The sequence below is a fragment of the Zootoca vivipara genome, chromosome 12 (genome assembly GCF_965207765.1).
Source record: "Zootoca vivipara chromosome 12, rZooViv2.hap1.1, whole genome shotgun sequence".
NCBI classification, from domain to species: domain Eukaryota; kingdom Metazoa; phylum Chordata; class Lepidosauria; order Squamata; family Lacertidae; genus Zootoca; species Zootoca vivipara.
Window position 1 is genome coordinate 40,829,363 of NC_142595.1, and position 17,799 is coordinate 40,847,161.

General features: G+C 45.9%; 1 protein-coding gene and 1 pseudogene across 2 annotated transcripts; both read left to right on the forward strand.

The window, feature by feature from the left end:
• Positions 1–261: 261 nt before the first annotated feature.
• On the forward strand, positions 262–7,667 carry LOC118094806 (ribonuclease). The gene is made up of 2 exons (XM_035135491.3): positions 262–512; positions 6,676–7,667. Exons 1-2 carry the CDS (start codon positions 408–410, stop codon positions 7,132–7,134), a joined length of 564 nt encoding a protein of 187 aa, XP_034991382.3. The 5' UTR covers positions 262–407; the 3' UTR covers positions 7,135–7,667.
• A 4,492-nt stretch (positions 7,668–12,159) lies between these two features.
• LOC118095279 (ribonuclease pancreatic pseudogene) lies at positions 12,160–13,797 on the forward strand (annotated as a pseudogene). Its single transcript, XR_015946560.1, has 2 exons — positions 12,160–12,294; positions 12,896–13,797. The product of XR_015946560.1 is annotated as a ribonuclease pancreatic pseudogene (transcript).
• The last annotated feature ends 4,002 nt before the right edge of the window (positions 13,798–17,799 follow it).

Consider the following 17,799-nt stretch of genomic DNA (forward strand, 5'->3'; position numbering starts at 1 on the left):
GCCTTTTTTTCTGGTGGAGTACATGCTTCAAAGTGTATGCTTCAAAGTCACCTGTGCAAACTTCAGTTGACTAGAAATGCAGGAGAAGTTCGATTCTGTATTCATTTAAAGACAAATCTATCAAATCTGCACTTTCTGAAACTATATGCAAGCTAAAATGCAGATACCCTTCGAAATGTTCACTTATCCGAAATTGTGCTGTGCAGTACTCCAACCCAAGCTTACAAAAATGTAAATAAAGTGTGCATGAATGAAGATTACGTAAGTGTGTGTGTGTGTGTGTGAGAGAGAGAGAGAGAGAGAGAGAGAGAGCTCCAAAAAGGCAATATGACAGCCAGAAGGGAGAGGCACGGTTTATATAAAACCCAGTTTGGCACAATCCATGGATTTCTTCCTGAGAAAAAGTTATGAAACTTTTTGCAAACTTTTCATTGGCTCAAAAGCACAACAGAGTGGAAAATCAGCAGCTTGATCTGTGTGGAGCTGAATCCAATATGGTCCCCTTGGAAAACGTGAGTCCTTTGCATTCCTTTCTCTCTTTCCCTCTGCTGTTGTGCCTTTTCCTCCTTATCTGAAGGACCCTGATTTGCATCTTTCTTCCATTGTCATGTGGAGCAGTTCTTGGATTATCTCTCCCGCCACACCCAGTTGCTGCTGTTTTCTTTCCTAACTCCTGAAAGAGAAAATGGAGGGGGAGGGACTGTTAGACCGCCATAAGGATTCCAGGGACAGCACTAACTTTTAACCCCTCTGGCTATTTTCACCAGAGCACCAACAATACCATGTGATTCGATGTAAACACAAAATCGATCCCACTGTTTTTGAGTCCTGTTTTCTTGCAATGTACCATATTTTTTCGTTATAAGACTAGGTTTTTCTCCCTAAAAATAATGTCAAAAATTAGGGGGGCATCTTATACATGGATACATCTCCCCCCATTTTCTTAAGTCTGAGCCCCCCAAAATAGTCTTATATATGGGGGAGCCTTATAGACGGTTATTCCCTTGGCAAGCTGGTTCACATTTTTGCTAGAGGAAAATTAGGAGTGACTTTTGGCACAAAGCTGGATTGAGAAACAACACCTCAAACCACAGTAATTTATAACGAAGTGCAGGATACACAATGCATTTTGGGTAACGTCCTGTGAAAACACAATAAAAACGCGACACTGGTAAGACAGTGAATACACAGTGATTGGGAGCGTGACCACAGTCTTGGTCTAAGCATTGTGCCAGCAAATCAGAATGAATTCTCAATAAACAGTTCATCTAGAAGAGCCCATGGCGTGAGACCCCCTATTCATATCTGAAACTCAGGGCTGCCAGTGGAGAACCAGACTTCTACTTCCTGCACCATATGCCCTTCCTCCTCTGAATCACCTATAACCTTATTGCAGGGGGAAGGGGAATGATGTGTTCAGCTATCAAAGCAATGCCCCTCTCTTCTCCATGTCTGTCTGATTTATATGAATGCTTATTAGAATTGTCTCATCACATCTGTTCTGGGCACAGAGGGAGAGGTTGTGTTCACTGTGCAAAGGCCAGGTTAGCAATTCTGTCACCCCACTGCCCTCTCGTGGCAAAAATAAGGACACACTATTCACTTGCTCTCCACTTCCCCCACATTTCTCCCCCTCTATTTTCCAATGTGATATATGACATCACCACCCCCCCCCCCCCGACACAGCCCTCTTGCTTTCAGCACAGGACACCCAGGCCAGTTTCTGTGCAAAACAATTAACTGTCACCAATCTGACGCCTGAAATGGTAACAATCAAGCAACGGCGGGGGGAAATTTCAACCTCCCAGGGCAATCGGCTCGCCTCCAGGCTGTCAGTATTTTGCAGAAGGGATTCAACTGCATACTGAAAAATTTAGGTTTGTGCGATTAAAGTGGAACGAAGCACCTAATTGCTGCAGAGCAAAAATAAAAATAAAAAAGTCCACTTTTACATAATTGGCTTTTAAAACCTTTTTGAAGTTAGGAAAGTGAAAGGGCAATGGAATAGATGGCTGAAGGAAAGCACATCAGGGTGATATTGGGGCAAAGTTCAGTGTTGCATAACCTCCTAGCGATTGGGGGATTGGGGGAAATCAAACACTCTGTGTGGCTTCCAACATATACAAGGTTTGACTGGAAAGTTCGGTGAATGGTCACAGAAATTGGACAGCGAGAAATATTCAAACATACATACCTTATAGGCCTTCAAAGTAGCCCCCCTCTGATACAATTCACTGTTGACAACATTTGTAGAGCTGTTGGAAGCATCTGGAGAAGTCCTCTTTTCATACTGCTTTCAGTTCCCTCGGCACAGCAGCGTGGACGTGTGAAATGTTGGAAAATCTGTGCCCTTTCAGTGCAGATTTCAGTTTTGGAAAAAGCAATAAATCGGGTGGGGTCAGATTGGGAGAATATGGAAGGTGGGACAACTCAGTATCCTCAGTAATGATTTCACGCGGAATATGCTATTCTTCCGCCATCATTTGGATGGACAAATATTGTTCCTGCATCAATAACTCACGAACTCTGCCAACATTTGCTGCTGTTCTGCTCATCGGTGGTCTGCCAGACCGAGGGTCATCTTCGATGGTTTGCTGCCCTTCACGGAAATGCTTAAACCACTCATACACTAGTTACAGGTAGGTAGCCGTGTTGGTCTGAGTCAAAGCAAAATAAAAAAAATTTCCTTCAGTAGCACCTTAAAGACCAACTAAGTTTATATTTTGGTATGAGCTTTCGTGTGCATGCACGAAATCTGAAGAAGTGTGCATGCACACGAAAGCTCATACCAAAATATAAACTTAGTTGGTCTTTAAGGTGCTACTGAAGGAATTTTTTTTTATTTCACTCATACACTGTCTTTCGAGTCACAGCTTCATCTCCATACACAATTGTGAGCATTTTGTGGGTTTCCGATGCCGATTGTATGTTCAAATATTTCTTGCTGTCTGATTTCTGTGACCATTCACCGAACTTTCCAGTCACACCTTGTATAAAAACACAACACAACATTAAACATTAAAAAAAACCTTCCTTATACAGGGCTGCCTTCAGATATATAGTAAAGGCTGTATGGCTACTTATCTCCTTGGCTCAGGGGTCATCTGAACCCATACCCTCTGACGAAAATAGAGGCATCCCACAGAAAAGTGGGACATTTTGGGATCAAATAAGAAACTGGGATAGCTTCTGTAATTCTGGGCCTGTCCCTGGAAAATGGGGACATTTGGAGGGTCTGCAAGCCTGGGTGTAAACATGAAGAAGAAAGGAGATAAAGGTTGGGTGCTCCCTCACTGGGCGAGGTAGAATTCTGTGGGTGGGGGAGAAGATGGGAGAAGAGGGTTGGAGGCTGCCTTGCTGTTGTGCATGGCAACATTAGCTGAGGGAGGCAGAAGGGAGAGAAGAGGGTGGTGACTTCTTTGCTGATGCGAGACTCAGGCTGTGTATAAGATGGTGCTGAGGCCACGGGTCTCAGAAGCGATGCCAGTGCCATCTTTGTAGGTTGCCATGGCAGCTGCTGTGGCAGTGTAGCAGCCTCCACAACCGGCAGGTGCAGTGGCAGGATCTGCTGCCCCCAGATCCTAGTGGGATCCTGCCACCTGAGGCAACCGCCTCAGGCTGCCAGCCCTGATGCTAATCTCCCATTACCCCTGATCTAATTCTACCTGCACACAGTTACTGCTGCTTCTCAAAGAAAGACAAAGAGAGGGCTGGTGTGGTGAATTGGTTAAGAGTGTCGGACTAGGATGTGGAATGCCAGAAATTAGACTGGCCATTCTTTCCTCATCATTTCATCCCCATAAGATGTTCCACAGCTGAATTTTTCCAATCACAAAGTTTAAAATGGGAGCAGCTACTGCCAGAGATGCTACTTGTAGCACTTGGCATTTGGCAGAAGTACAAATTGACTTTCTTTGGGCCCAATACCACATGGAGCAGGTGAAGTGAATAGAATAGAATAGAATGGTTATTGAATGGGGGGGGGTGGAGACAGTTTGGGTTTCTTCAACAGATCAAGGCTCTTGTTGGAACAAGCTTCCAAAAAAGGAGATGCCTTACCTTGTCCGAATCTCCTCTGGTTTCCTGATCTTTCCTGTTGAGCAAGTAGCTAAGACCTCCTTGGTCCTGCAATCGTGTTTTGTAACTGTCTTCTGCCTATTCATCCAAACCACCAACTGACTTAATAGAATGAAATAAAAAAAATTCCTTCCAGTAGCACCTTACAGACCAACTAAGTTTGTCATTGGTATGAGCAGTGCCGTCTTAAGCGCCCCTGGCGCCGTGGTGCGCCGGATCCTTCCAGTGCCCTCCCGCCCCGTTTCACAGCGCGGTGGGCAGGTGGGCGCAGCGCGCAGCGCGGCTGCCACAGGCACTGCTGCACGGCCGGCGGGCGGGCGCAGCTGCGCGGCGGACCAGCCGGCTAGCGGGTGGGCGCAGCTTGCGACGCCCTCCTGGCAGGCCAGCGCCGTGGTGCCCTGCGCCACCCAGCCTGCACGTAGGGCCAGCCCTGGGTATGAGCTTTCGTGTGCACGCACACTTCTTCAGATACCTTCATTTAAAGAGAAATCTATGAAATTTACACTTTCTGAAACTATCTGCAAACTAAAATGCAGTCATCTCTCAAAATGTTCACTTATCCGAAATTTTGGTGTGCAGTACTCCAACCGAAAGCTTACAAAAATGTAAATACTAGGATAAATTGTGCATGAATGAAGATGTTAGTGAAAGGAACCGATGGCAAACATTGCATCAGAGGAAATTGCTTGCAAAAATGTGTACATTCATAAAAACTGCAGATAAAAATGTGTTTATTAGGAGGAACATACACTAAAATGCTGATGAATTTATATATATAATGAATTGGTGAAAATGTGGATAGCTGAATTTAAAATTGGGAAAATGTGAAATTGAGAGAAGAGAAATGGTCAAATCCTTCCCTCCTCAGTTGACAAAAAAGTTTGTTATATCTGTGTGTGTGAGAGAACAATAACTGGAAGGAGGAGATACATATAAAAAGTACATACAAGGGTACCTTGGTTTACAGACACAATTGGTTCCGGGGAGCCAGTCGCTCCTCGAGCAGTCCGTAAATGAAGCAGCTCTTCTGCACATGCACGAAGCGCTGATAGAGTGCTTCTGTGCATGCGCACACCGCGCAGATCGCTTCTGCGCATCCGCGCGCCGCAGAACCCGGATGTAAGCACTTCCAGGTCCGTGGTGTTCGTAAACCGATCGATTGCAAACCGCAGCAATCGTAAACCGAGGTACCACTGTCTTGTAGTGAAGATAACATATTTATATTACAGGAAACAGCTTTCCAAAATGTGAATATTAAGCAAAAATGCATATCAATGATTGGGAGAAATTCACATGAGAATGCTGACATCATGAGAACTTTAATAATAATAATAATAACAGAATTTGCAAACTGATGTGAAAATGTGGAGAACCTAACTTAAGAATGGGGGGGGGGGGGACAAGAAACAGAGTAACTGAAATTGATTCTCCCATCCCTGCCTCTCTGAAAGCAAATCAGAACAACTTCTCTATGAAGATCTGAGGACCTCTAACTTCCACAGAAGCTTTGTGCAAACTGATTAAAGAGGTCATCTGGAGGATTTTTCTGTAAATGACCTTAAAGTAGCGGTTCTGAAGCTAAGGAATAATTCTCATTCATATATATATGAGCGCATTCTAGGATCCTACCTGCCTATTGTTCTAGGATCCAAGCTTAGTACATAACACACACACACACACACACACACACACAGTAGACCCTCCGGATACAAACTTAATTCATTCCGGGGGATCCTTAAAGGTAAAGGGACCCCTGACCATTAGGTCCAGTCGTGACCGACTCTGGGGTTGCACACTCATCTCGCATTATTGGCCGAGGGAGCCAGCGTATAGCTTCCAGGTCATGTGGCCAGCATGACAAAGCCGCTTCTGGCAAACCAGAGCAGCACATGGAAACACCGTTTACCTTCCTATTTATCTACTTGCATTTTGACGTGCTTTCGAACTGCTAGGTTGGCAGGAGCTGGGACCAAGCAATGGGAGCTCACCCTATCGCAGGGATTCAAACCGCCGACCTTCTGATCGGCAAGCCCTAGGCTCTGTGGTTTAACCCACAGCGCCACCCGCGTCCCTGGCCTTGAGGGTAGGAGGTGACATTTGTTCAGTTGTGTGTCCGTCTATGTGTGTTTGTGCATATGTAGCTCACTCCGCCGACCTTCTGATCAGCAAGCCCTAGGCTCAGTGGTTTAACCACAGTGCCACCTGGGTCCCTTCCGGGAGATCCTTACATACCCCCAAAAGTCCGCAACATGAGGCGCCACTTCTGCACACGCGCACGGCGCAATAGAGTGCTTCTGCGCATGCACGCGGGGCGATACCCGGAAGTATGCACTTCCGGGTTTGCCGCGTTCACATCCCGAAAGTTACGTTACCCGAAGGCAACGTAACCTGAGGGTCCACTGTATGTGTGTGTGTGTGTTTTACACAAAAATTGGCATTATTCAATTCACTTTCAATATAATAATTTCTTGCATTTTGGCTTCCCATTCTTACGTCCGTGATGTTCCTTTTATATTTCTTTATCTGCTGCCATAACTTATTTTATGCATTATAATATGTATTCTGTATTATGCATTATGATTTATATTCCAATCCTAGGTGCTGGGAAGAATGAGGCTGTCCAGAGGCGCCTGTTGCCTATTCCTTGCGGTCCTGCTGAGCCATCTACTCTGCGAGTCATCCTGTGGCAACAACCCCCGCTACGAGAAGTTCCTGAGCCAGCACCGAGACGAGCCCAGGAGCCGCTTCCACGGCCGATACTGCAACACCCTCATGGGCAGCCGTGGCCTGACCAAACCCGAGTGCAAGGAGGTGAACACTTTCATCCACGGCTCCAAGCGGCAGATCCGGGCCGTGTGCGCCGAAGGAGGGCTTCCCTCGGGGGAGCTGCGGAAGAGCCGGCAGCATTTCAGAGTCACCACCTGCACGCTCCGTGGGGGCTCCACCCGCCCACCGTGCGAATACAAGGAGAACATTTCGCCCAGGTACATCATCATTGGCTGCGAAGGCGGCTGGCCGGTGCACTATGACGAAAGCCAGATTGTGACCTCCGTTTGAAGCACCATTGCTAGACCTGAAAGGCATCTCTCTTCCCTGTGTATTCATCAAATTCTGTATCCCAGTATCCCAGTCAAAACAAAGCCCAAGTACATGAAATAGCTTTGTTCACATTAATCCATCGAAACCTTCCCTTGCCTCGACTTTTCCTTCCCCCTTTATTGCTTACCACCCCCATTCTCAAATAGATTGTAAGCTCACTGGGGCAAGGACTCGCCTTTAATGTTTGTTCATCATGTGGACTCAAGGTTTAAATATGGGTATAAATCATATTTCTTAAAGATATGACAGTCTCTACCATGTCTTCAATTGTCCAAGGGAGCCCAGCCCCTGGGTGAATGCCTGGAACCCCCTGGGAATCCCCTTCCTAGAGCTCAGCACAGAGAGTGCTTGAGTATGCATGAAGGTCATTTTAAAATTCAAACTATGTTGCTGGAATACATGGTCTGTTTTAGTAGACTGCTTGTTGGGATTATTAAAAGGAACTTCATTAAACTTGTAATGTTATTGCTGAAATAAAAACTTTAGAGTGAGGCATAGTTCTTGGGTATTTTTCTCACCCTGCACAATCCCCTCCCACCAACAAGGACTGGTGGTCTGATCAGCCACTAAACTCCACCATTTTGAGGTTTTTTAATTCAGGAATATAAAAAGAGGGGCATAACAGAAGTTTATAAGGTTATGCATGACACTAAAGAAGTGGCTATTTCTCTCTCCCTCTTCTTCTGCCGTAACTCTGTAGAGTTCAAGAGGTTCTATTAAAATAGCCTGACAGTAGAACATACTTTTTCCACACAGTGCAAAACTCCCTTATGAAAGTCATGATCACAAAGCATTGAGATAGCCATTGTCTCCTGGTGTACTTCATGCAGCCCTACTCACTGCTATTCAAGAAGTTAGCAACACTGAATTTGTATAGGATTGCATTCTGAAAGAGATCTGGAGGTTGGTATGGATGTTCATAATAGAGGATAAACTTTATAAACTATTTACAGAGTGAATGTTCAGGGAAGCCCCAGCTGCTCGGTTGCCGAATCCTCCCCCTATGCAGAGGCCCCTTCTAGTCTCAATCCACTGAAAGGGAGAGCGTTCTCACAGATACCCCTGGCCCCGTTCCAAACCCGAGATGTTGCATATGAGGTCAGAATGTGGTAGAAACGAGAATTCTTCCTCTGGATAACATCATGATCTCTCACATTTAGAGGAGAGTGAGTTGTGCTTGCTGGAGGGACCAGAGATGCCCATCCCTAAAGCCTTTGGTAAGGCCCCAAGTCACTTCTATATCCCACAGAGAATATCATTGGCACTCAATAATTGTAAAGTTAGACTACAGGTCCACAAAGAAGCACCCCCTCCCTTATGCCCCAAATTCTAAGTAGTCTCTCTCCGCTCCTGCCCAGTAGCCCTCCAAGACTTACTGGTTTTCACACAGATGGTTTTGTTTAAATAGGATAGAAGAGGCTATGGGTTAATGAGAAACTACACACTGCTCCATCTACATTGGAACAAAAAAACCCAACATTTTATTGCTTTTTTTCAGACAATGAACTGAGGCTAGCACCAAGGGCCTTGACAAAAGGCCTTTATCACGATCAACCTTTGGGCTTCTGCTGTAGCCTTCTCTCTGCTTTGGCCTCAGCACTTGGCTCCTTGCTCCTCCAAGCCAACTTCCTGAAGGAGCCTTACTCTCACATTTCTTAGCCAGGCCAACAGCATGCTTAAAACATGTGGCCCTCCAGATTTAGTAGTATTCTAACTCCCTCAGCCAACATTGCCCAATGGTTAGGGATGAGGAGAGAAGGAGAAGGAGAAGGAGAATTATTATTATTATTATTATTATTATTATTATTATTATTATTATTATTATAATAAAACTTTATTATGTACAATCGATACAATAAAATGAGTAATACATCTGTAATGAGTACATTGTTCTTATTCCGTTCTCACCCATTAATATCCCCTTAAGTCCCTCCCCCCCCTAACCCAGCCATTGACTTCACAACCATGTCTAAACTCGTCCCACTATTCCTTTTGGTTGTTCTGCATACCTTACTCTTCAATTTTATAATACTACATAATTTCTTATAAACTTTTTTGTATCCTTTTTTGCCAAATTTAATTATTAAGGAGCCCTTTAAATATCTAAAAAATTGTATGGGATTTCTAACTTTTTTTGTAAATAATTTAAAAATGGTTTCCAATTGCTTTTTGATTCTTTATTTTTTTTTACTACTGATTTCATCATGTTTTATTGCCAAATTGTAATAATTGAGTAATTTTCCTTGCCATTCTTCTTTGCTGGGGGCACTTGTGGTTTTCCAGTTTTTTGCGATTAACATTCTCGCGGCCGCTGTCGCATAGCTGACGCAGCATCTGTCACTGGGCTTGATGTCATTAATTGTTATTATTTATTTATACCCCGCCCATCTGGCTGGTTTTCCCCACCACTCTGGTTTTGACCTTTAAAGCCCTATGTGGCTTAGGACCCTCGTACCTACGGGACCGCCTCTCCTGGTATGCCCCGCGGAGGACCGTAAGGTCCATAAATAACAACATTTTGGAGATCCCGAGCCATAAGGTGGTTAGATTGGTCTCTACTAGGGCCAGGGCCTTTTCAGTACTGGCCCCAACTTGGTTGAACACTCTTTCACAGGAGACCAGGGACCTGCGGGATTTGACATCTTTCTGCAGGGCCTGCAAGATGGAGCTGTTCCGCCTGGCCTTTGGGTTGGACTCAGCCTGACCCCTATGTTTTCCTCCCTTATGGTTTTGATTTATGGGCTACAGTGGTGCCTCGCTAGACGAATTTAATTCGTTCCACGGGTCTTTTCTTATAATGAATGCAGATTGCCTTATAACAAATTTCTTATAAGGAATGCATTGAATTTTTTTTTGAATTTTTTTTTTGCCCATAGGAACGCATTAATTGAATTTCAATGCATTCCTATGGGAAACCGCGATTCGCTGGATGAATTTTTCGTTATAAGAAAAGACCCATGGAAGGGGAAAATAGACCTCTGATGGAAGGGAAAGAAGGGGAAGAAATGGAGGGAGTAAGAGATTTTACTTTCTTGGGCTCCTTGATCACTGCAGATGTAGCCCCGCCCACGTTCCCACTTCATGGCCCCTCCCCTCCCATGCCTTGGCCCCGCCCCTGAACGACCATGGCTTGCCCCCCCCCCCTAGTTTTGATCCTGGGTACGCCCCTGGTCACAGGCCACATCTATGACATCCGTCATTTTGTATATTCCGGTTCTTGTGAAAAATGTGTTGCTATGAAGAAATTAATTAAAGATTGGCCTGATTCTCTCTGAGCAGAACAAGATCTTTTGATTTCCTGCTTTTACTCGTAAATAGCTTGTAAACCATGGGTAGGCAAACTAAGGCCCGGGGGTCGGATCCGGCCCAATCGCCTTCTAAATCCGGCCCACGGACGGTCCGGGAATCAGTGTGTTTCTACATGAGTAGAATGTGTCCTCCCTCAACCACATCAAACATTTATGCAAATATCAAGGAAGAACATAGCTTCTGATATCCGTAGTGGGTGATTGGGGAAATTTTGAGATGAAGAGGCTACTTAAAGACTCTCTTGACCTAGGAATGGAGGTTCAAAAGTATGGATTTCCTCCTTCCAAACTCTGTTAGGGCACAGCTTTGTTGGAAGAGACCCATTTTTGTAAGAAGAAAGGAGTCATGTGGCCACTCGGAGGGAGTTTGGGCAAGCTCTAGAACAGGGTCCCCAAACTAAGGCCCGGGGGCTAGATACGGCCCAATTGCCTTCTCAATCCGGCCCGCAGACGGTCCGGGAATCAGCATGTTTTTACATGAGTAGAATGTGTCCTTTTATTTAAAATGCATCTCTGGGTTATTTGTGGGGCCTGCCTGGTGTTTTTACATGAGTAGAATGTGTCCTTTTATTTAAAATGCATCTCTGGGTTATTTGTGGGGCCTGCCTGGTGTTTTTACATGAGTAGAATGTGTCCTTTTATTTAAAATGCATCTCTGGGTTATTTGTGGGGCATAAGAATTCATTCATATATTTTTTTAAAAAATATATAGTCTGGCCCCCCACAAGGTCTGAGGGACAGTGGACCGGCCCCCTGCTGAAAAAGTTTGCTGACCCCTGCTCTAGAATATAAAAATGATCTATCTAAGCCAAAGTGACCAGAGGAGAAAGGCAATTCCCACCCAGCAGACTGGTCATCTTACCATCACACCTCCATTTTTTTTATTCTTTTTTATTCTGGGGGTAAGTAGGAAATCATTATATTCTATCTTGTGCTGAGATATTTGCTTCCATGTATTCATCTTTAATGGAGAGAACCCGGTGGGGGATGGGACACTTTGTCTCCTCTTGTGCCCTTTTATAGCAATATAATTTTCAGAAATCAGCAATACCCCCACTCGTTCTACCTGCACCTCTCTTGGCAGCACTGCTTTCCCTGCTTGTGGATGTACCGTATGTGCAATGGGGGCTTTGAGACCCTCTCCTAACCATTGGCCATGTTGGCTGAGGGAGTTGTTTTAAGCATGCTGTAGGCTTGGCTAAGAAATGTGAGAGTAAGGCTCCTTCAGGAAATTGGCTTGGAGGAGCAAGGAGTCAAGTGCTGTGGCCAGAGCAGAGCGAAGGAAACAGCAGAAGCCCAAAGGTTGGTCGTGATAAAGGCCTTTTGAATGCTATGGTTAACAGGATGCAGGACTATACTGGCCTTTCAACCAATCCAGCAAGGGTCTTTTGTGCTTCTTATGATACTAACAATGGTTGATTCCAGATCCACATTTCAGAGTTAAAGTTAATTGTGGCAGGTCAGCTGTTACCTATCTTGCAAGCTCCTGGTATCTGTAGTGGGTGGTTGGGGAACGTTTGAGATGAAGTGGCTACTCAAGGAGTCTCTTGCCTAGGAATGGAGGTTCAAGAGTAAGGATTTCCTCATTCCATACTGGGTTAGGGCACAGCTGTGTTGGAAGAGATCCATTTTTGTAAGAAGAAAGGAGTCCCGTGGCCACTCGGAGGGAGATTGGGCAACCTCTAGAATATAAAAATGATCTATCTAAGCCAAAGTGACCAGAGGAGAAAGGCAATTCCCACCCAGCAGACTGGTCATCTTACCGTCACACCTCCATTTATTTTATTTTATTTTAAAAATTATTCTGGGGGTAAGTAGGAAATCATTATATTCTATCTTGTGCTGTGATATTTGCTTCCATGTATTCATCTTTAATGGAGAGAACCCGGTGGGGGATGGGACACTTTGTCTCCTCTTGTGCCCTTTTATAGCAGCATAATTTTCAGAAAGCAGCGATACCCCCACTCGTTCTACCTGCACCTCTCTTGGCAGCACTGCTTTCCCTGCTTGTGGATGTATGTACAATGGGGGCTTTGAGACCATACAGTCAGGTGTGCCATTTTTTAGTTTTTAGCACAATAAAGCATCAAACATTAAAAAAACTTCCCCAAACAGGGCTGCCTTCAGATGTCTTCTAAAAGTCAGATACTTGTCTATTTCCTTGACATCTGATGGGAGAGTGTTCCACAGGGCAGGTGCCACTACCGAGAAGGCCCTCTGCCTGGTTCACTGTTAAATCACTTCTCACAGGGAAGGAACCGCCAGAAAGCCCTTGGAGCTGGACCTCAATGTCCGGGCTGAACGATGGGGGTGGAGACGTTCCTTCAGGTATACTGGGCTGAGGCTGTTTCGGGCTTTAAAGGTCCCTAAGAACTTTTCAACATTTCCCTTTTTATTCCTCCTCTCTGTAGTTTGCAAGACCCCAACATGCTGGCCTCCAAGGTCTCCTGCTCATTGCTGGCTCATCTGGCCATCCTTCTTGGGTTTCTGATGGTGCAGCCATGTGAAGGACAGTCCCAAGTAGCTTTTGAGTGGAAGCATATTGATTATCCAAAAAGCTACCCAACTTCCCACCCTGACACCTACTGCAAGCGGATGATGCTTCAGAAAGGGTTGACTCGATATGTTTGCAAGGACGTAAATACCTTCATCAACGACTTCCCTGTAAATGTGGTACAAGTGTGCAGAGGCAGAGGGATCCCCCATGGTAGTGACACCGATAGCACAGACTCCTTCGATATGGTCATCTGCAGATACACAGGTGGCCCGGCTCCTTATGACTGCAGGTACAGCGGCACACCTGCACACTTGCGCATTCGTGTGACCTGCACCGGCATTTACCCAACACACTATGTGACTCAAATGCGCTAGGCAATGTGTGATACAACTTGCTCTCCATTTACAGAAGCCAGAAGTCTGAGGATGCGTTGGCTACAATTTTATTTTCTGTCATGCTTTCTCCTCAATGTATCTCTGCAACATGCCCACAATATAAGCTTTTACTGCTTTAAAAGTTACTCATTTTCCCAGGGAATCCTGGCAACGTCGATCTTCAAGGAGCAGCTGTGGGAAATACCTTTGGATGATGTTTCTTTACCCTTGTTCCATTAAACTAGGCTTCCTCAACCTCGGCCCTCCAGATATTTTTGGCCTACAACTCCCATGATCCCTAGCTAGCAGGACCAGTGGTCAGGGTTGATGGGAATTGTAGTCTCAAAGCATCTGGAGGCCCAAGATTGAGGAAGCCTGAATTAAACCTTCCCAGGTTTCCACCTTCTCAGTTCTCCCTTTCCTAACACACACACACACACACACACACACACACACACACACACACACACACACACCATAGGTGCCAAATTCCGGATTGAAAAATACGGGATCAGCAGCGCCGTGGCAAGTCACTTCTATGCAATTCCGGACATGCGTAGAAGCGACTTCTGATGCCGCTGTGCCCATTTCCAAAATGTCCACGGCACCGGAAGTCGCTTCTACGCACTTCCGGACATGCGTAGAAGCAACTTCCGATGCTGCTGTGCCCATTTCCAAAATGTCCGCAGCACCAGAAGTCGCTTCTATGCATGTCCGGAAGTGCGTAGAAGCGACTTCCAGTGCCGCCGTGGCAGCAGAAGAACATGGCCACCGGCAGGAGCTCTGTAATCCAGGGGAATACGGGGTATTTTGCCATTTGGGACACCTGCAAGAAACAGTAAGAAAATACAGGGGTTTCCTGGGGAAAAAGGGGTACTTGGCAGCTATGACACACACACACGTATGTATGTATGTATGTATGTATGTATGTATGCATGCATGCATGCATGCATGTATATAATCTGAACCTCTTTTAACCTGGAGAAGCATTGCCTATGACCCCAGCCTCAACTCCAACTCCTGAAAGTGACACAACAATTCAAGATATTTTGAAAAATGCTGAGCTTTTGCTGAACAAATTAAAGCAGCATAAATATATTTATGGTTGGGTTTATGGTCCACAAGTTGAGCAAATCTGGTGCTGCCTGGTTGGGACCTGGGACATCTCCATTCAGCCATGAAGCTCACTGGGTGACCTTGAGGCAGTCACTATGTCTCATGTCTAACCCACAGAAACCCACCTGTGAAATTACAGGCTTGCACCGTGCCTTCAAGTTGTGTAGCAGGGCATAGAATTATGTGTGCTACTTTGATATCTTGGGGCAGGGAGACACAATATATTGTAGAGGGGGGGGGGGGTTGGAGAGATTGATTGACTAAGATGAGCTTCATACCAGAGACTGGTTTATACATCGGTTTCTAGAGAAGGGAGAGAGTGTGTTGTGTGGTGGTTAGTTTAGAGCAGGCATCCCCAAACTTCAGCCCTCCAGATGTTTTGGACTACAATTCCCATCTTCCCCGACCACTGGTCCTGTTAGCTAGGGATCATGGGAGTTGTAGGCCAAAACATCTGGAGGGCCGCAATTTGGGGATGCCTGGTTTAGAGGGTCAGATAAGGATTGTGAAGACTTCAAATAATCACAGACATCCCCAGGTGAGCTCTACAGGATTGTTCTGAAAATATAAAGGAGGAGGATGGGGGAACAATCAATGTAACCTTGGGCTCCCTGGAGGAAAACAGGTGATATAAATGCAATAAATAAATTAAATAAATGTGGGGTGTATATGGATGAAGTCAGCCTTCCACTCCATCTAACTTGATGGTGCAATTTTACTTCCCCTCTCTCTTGCTGTTATTCTGAGGACATTTCAGAAACCCACCTGTGAAATTACAGGCTTGCACCATGCCTTCAGTTTCCTCACCTCAACAGAACTTACCTTGCCAAACTGGAACCCAACATTATGACTCAATCCTCAGCCAGAATTATAGGGGGCAGTTGCCGGGAAAGCAGTTGGTAGTTAAAGGGATTGAGACATCATCATTTCTAAGGGGGCCATCGAAAGGAGGCAGGAGAAGGCTGGGGAAGTACCACAAAGTCTTGATTAGAAAGTTGAGCCTTTGCTTTACTTCACATTTGGCAAATAGCACACTTACCCTTCTACCAGTGTGTGCGTGTGGAAGAAAACAACATCATAGACACTCTGGTCCTATGCAGCAAAAGCCACTTTTCCTGAAGAAAGCCAGCATGATCTAGTGCAGGCATCCCCAAACTGCGGTCCTCCAGATGTTTTGGCCTACAACTCCCATGATCCCTAGCTAACAGGACCAGTGGTCGGGGGAAGATGGGAATTGTAGTCCAAAACATCTGGAGGGCTGAAGTTTGGAGATGCCTGATCTAGTGTGTGGATATGACTTCATATCCCTGCACAGTTGTGTAGCAGACTATGATAGGGGGAGGCATCTAGATCTACTGGAAATCCAAAACCTCAGTCTGAATTTTGGGAGGGCTTCAGTGAAACTTCTTCCCTTCTTTCTCCTCTGGGGAGTGGAGGGCTGCCATGTACACCTGCAATCTCTTTGATGCTGTCAAAGAGCTGTGTGGTGCTCAGGTCAAGGTGATCAGCAGAGAGTCCACCAGAGTGCTGGTAAGTTTAGCTGTCTTACCAAAATGCACCCCCCCCCCACCAAAAATAGCCCAAATGTTCCCACGCATATGGCCATGAAAGTGTGATGACCACAGCCCAGCCTTATATTAACCCTAGATCATACTGAGACCTCATACTACCTGTCAGTTGAAGTGGCTTATGTTATGCATCCGGGGTATGGAACCTCGGGCCCAGGACCAAATATATTTTCACACCACCCTCTCCCCAGCAACACACACTCTCTCCATATGCATACCCCCTGCCAAGGTTTACTTCACACCAAACTGGCTTCAGTGGTGGACTAGCGGCTCTTGAATTTCGGCAGCACCCTGTGCGGTGCTAAAATGGGGGGGGGGCTCTTCTGCTCCATTCTATCACATTGTTTTGGTTCCCCCACAGCTCAGTGCCCAGTGCGACCCAAAAACCGCCTCTACTGGGTGGAATGTGTCCTCTATCTCTGACAATGCTGAATGGAGGCAGGAAGGAAGGGTGGGTGAATGGGTGCAGAAACTAGGCTAATGTTCAAATATAAAATCCACATCTGTTGCTCTTCTGACTTTGGCCTCTGGCCTCGCCCACCACTGGCATGTGACTCCTGGAAGGGTGCCCAGAAAGGAACACAGCCTGGGCCGAAAAAGATTCCCCACTCTGCCGTACATTAACATTTGCCTGGTAACACATTTGAATAGGTATCAAGTAGCACACGGCAGCATATGCCTGTCTATTGAGGTTCCTGCCTATTTATTCAATAAATTTGTTGGTCACTATCTTTTGGTCAATGCAACCCAAGGTGACTCACATTATTTTAAGCAATCAAACACCTACATCCATTAAAACCACCATTTAAGAAAATATGAAAGACAGATGTATTTTTTAAAAGCTGAATCGAGACATCCCACCCATGCAAAAAAGGCCACAAATAATTAAATTTGTTGAAAAAGTCCATTTTTCCCTGCTGCCTAAAGAAATGTAATGATCACACCTGGAGAGTGCACTCCGTAAATGGGGACCCGCCACTGAAAAGGCCAATTCTTGTGTTGCCGCCTTCTGGACCTCCCACACAAAGAAGTTCCACAGATAATGATTGCAGAGTCCAGGTCAGTTCATGTAGAGAGGTATTGGGGTCCTGAGGCACATTAGAATTTATAGGTCAGAACTAGCACTTTCAATTGGACCCAGAAACTAATTGGTAGCCAGATGGGCAGGATTGTACGATATACTCAGACCACCTTTCAAAGGGCAGATTTAGGGGAGTGCGACCGATTCAAAAAGGCAAGAGGTGGGGAACGCCAGATTTTGGCATCACCCAGGACACCACTGATATTTGAGACGCCAAGGTCCGACACTGCCATCTTGTCCTGGTTAGCAACCTGGTAGCCAAATTCTGCACCAGCTGCCATCTTCAAAGGTTCACTATGTATAGTGAATTGCAGAAATCTAACCTAGAGGTTACCGGAGCATAGACAACAGAAGTTAGGCTATCGCTAACTTCTTGATTCAGACTCTGGAGCAGGGTTCCCCAAACTTACCCAGCTTCGGGCCGGTTCCTCCGACGCCAATCGTGCGGCGGGCCGGAGGGTAGGGGAACACGCTCCCATATGCGTGCAAACTCGCTTTTTCTGGCACGGGGGGCCACCGGAAATGGCTTATGTGCATGTGCAGGCGTCATTTTCGGTGCACTTCTGGGTTGCCGCGGCGCCAGAAATAGCTTGAGCAGGCGGCGAGGGCCGTCAGGGGCTGTACAATTGGCTCGCGTGGGCCACATCTGGCCCCCAGGCCTTAGTTTGGGGACCCCTGC

Coding starts and splice junctions, on each gene's coding strand:
- LOC118094806 (XM_035135491.3), top strand. CDS start 408: ATGAAACTTTTTGCAAACTTTTCATTGGCTCAAAAGCACAACAGAGTG. Junction 513..6,675: donor ATATGGTCCCCTTGGAAAAC/GTGAGTCCTTTG, acceptor TTCCAATCCTAG/GTGCTGGGAAGAATGAGGCT.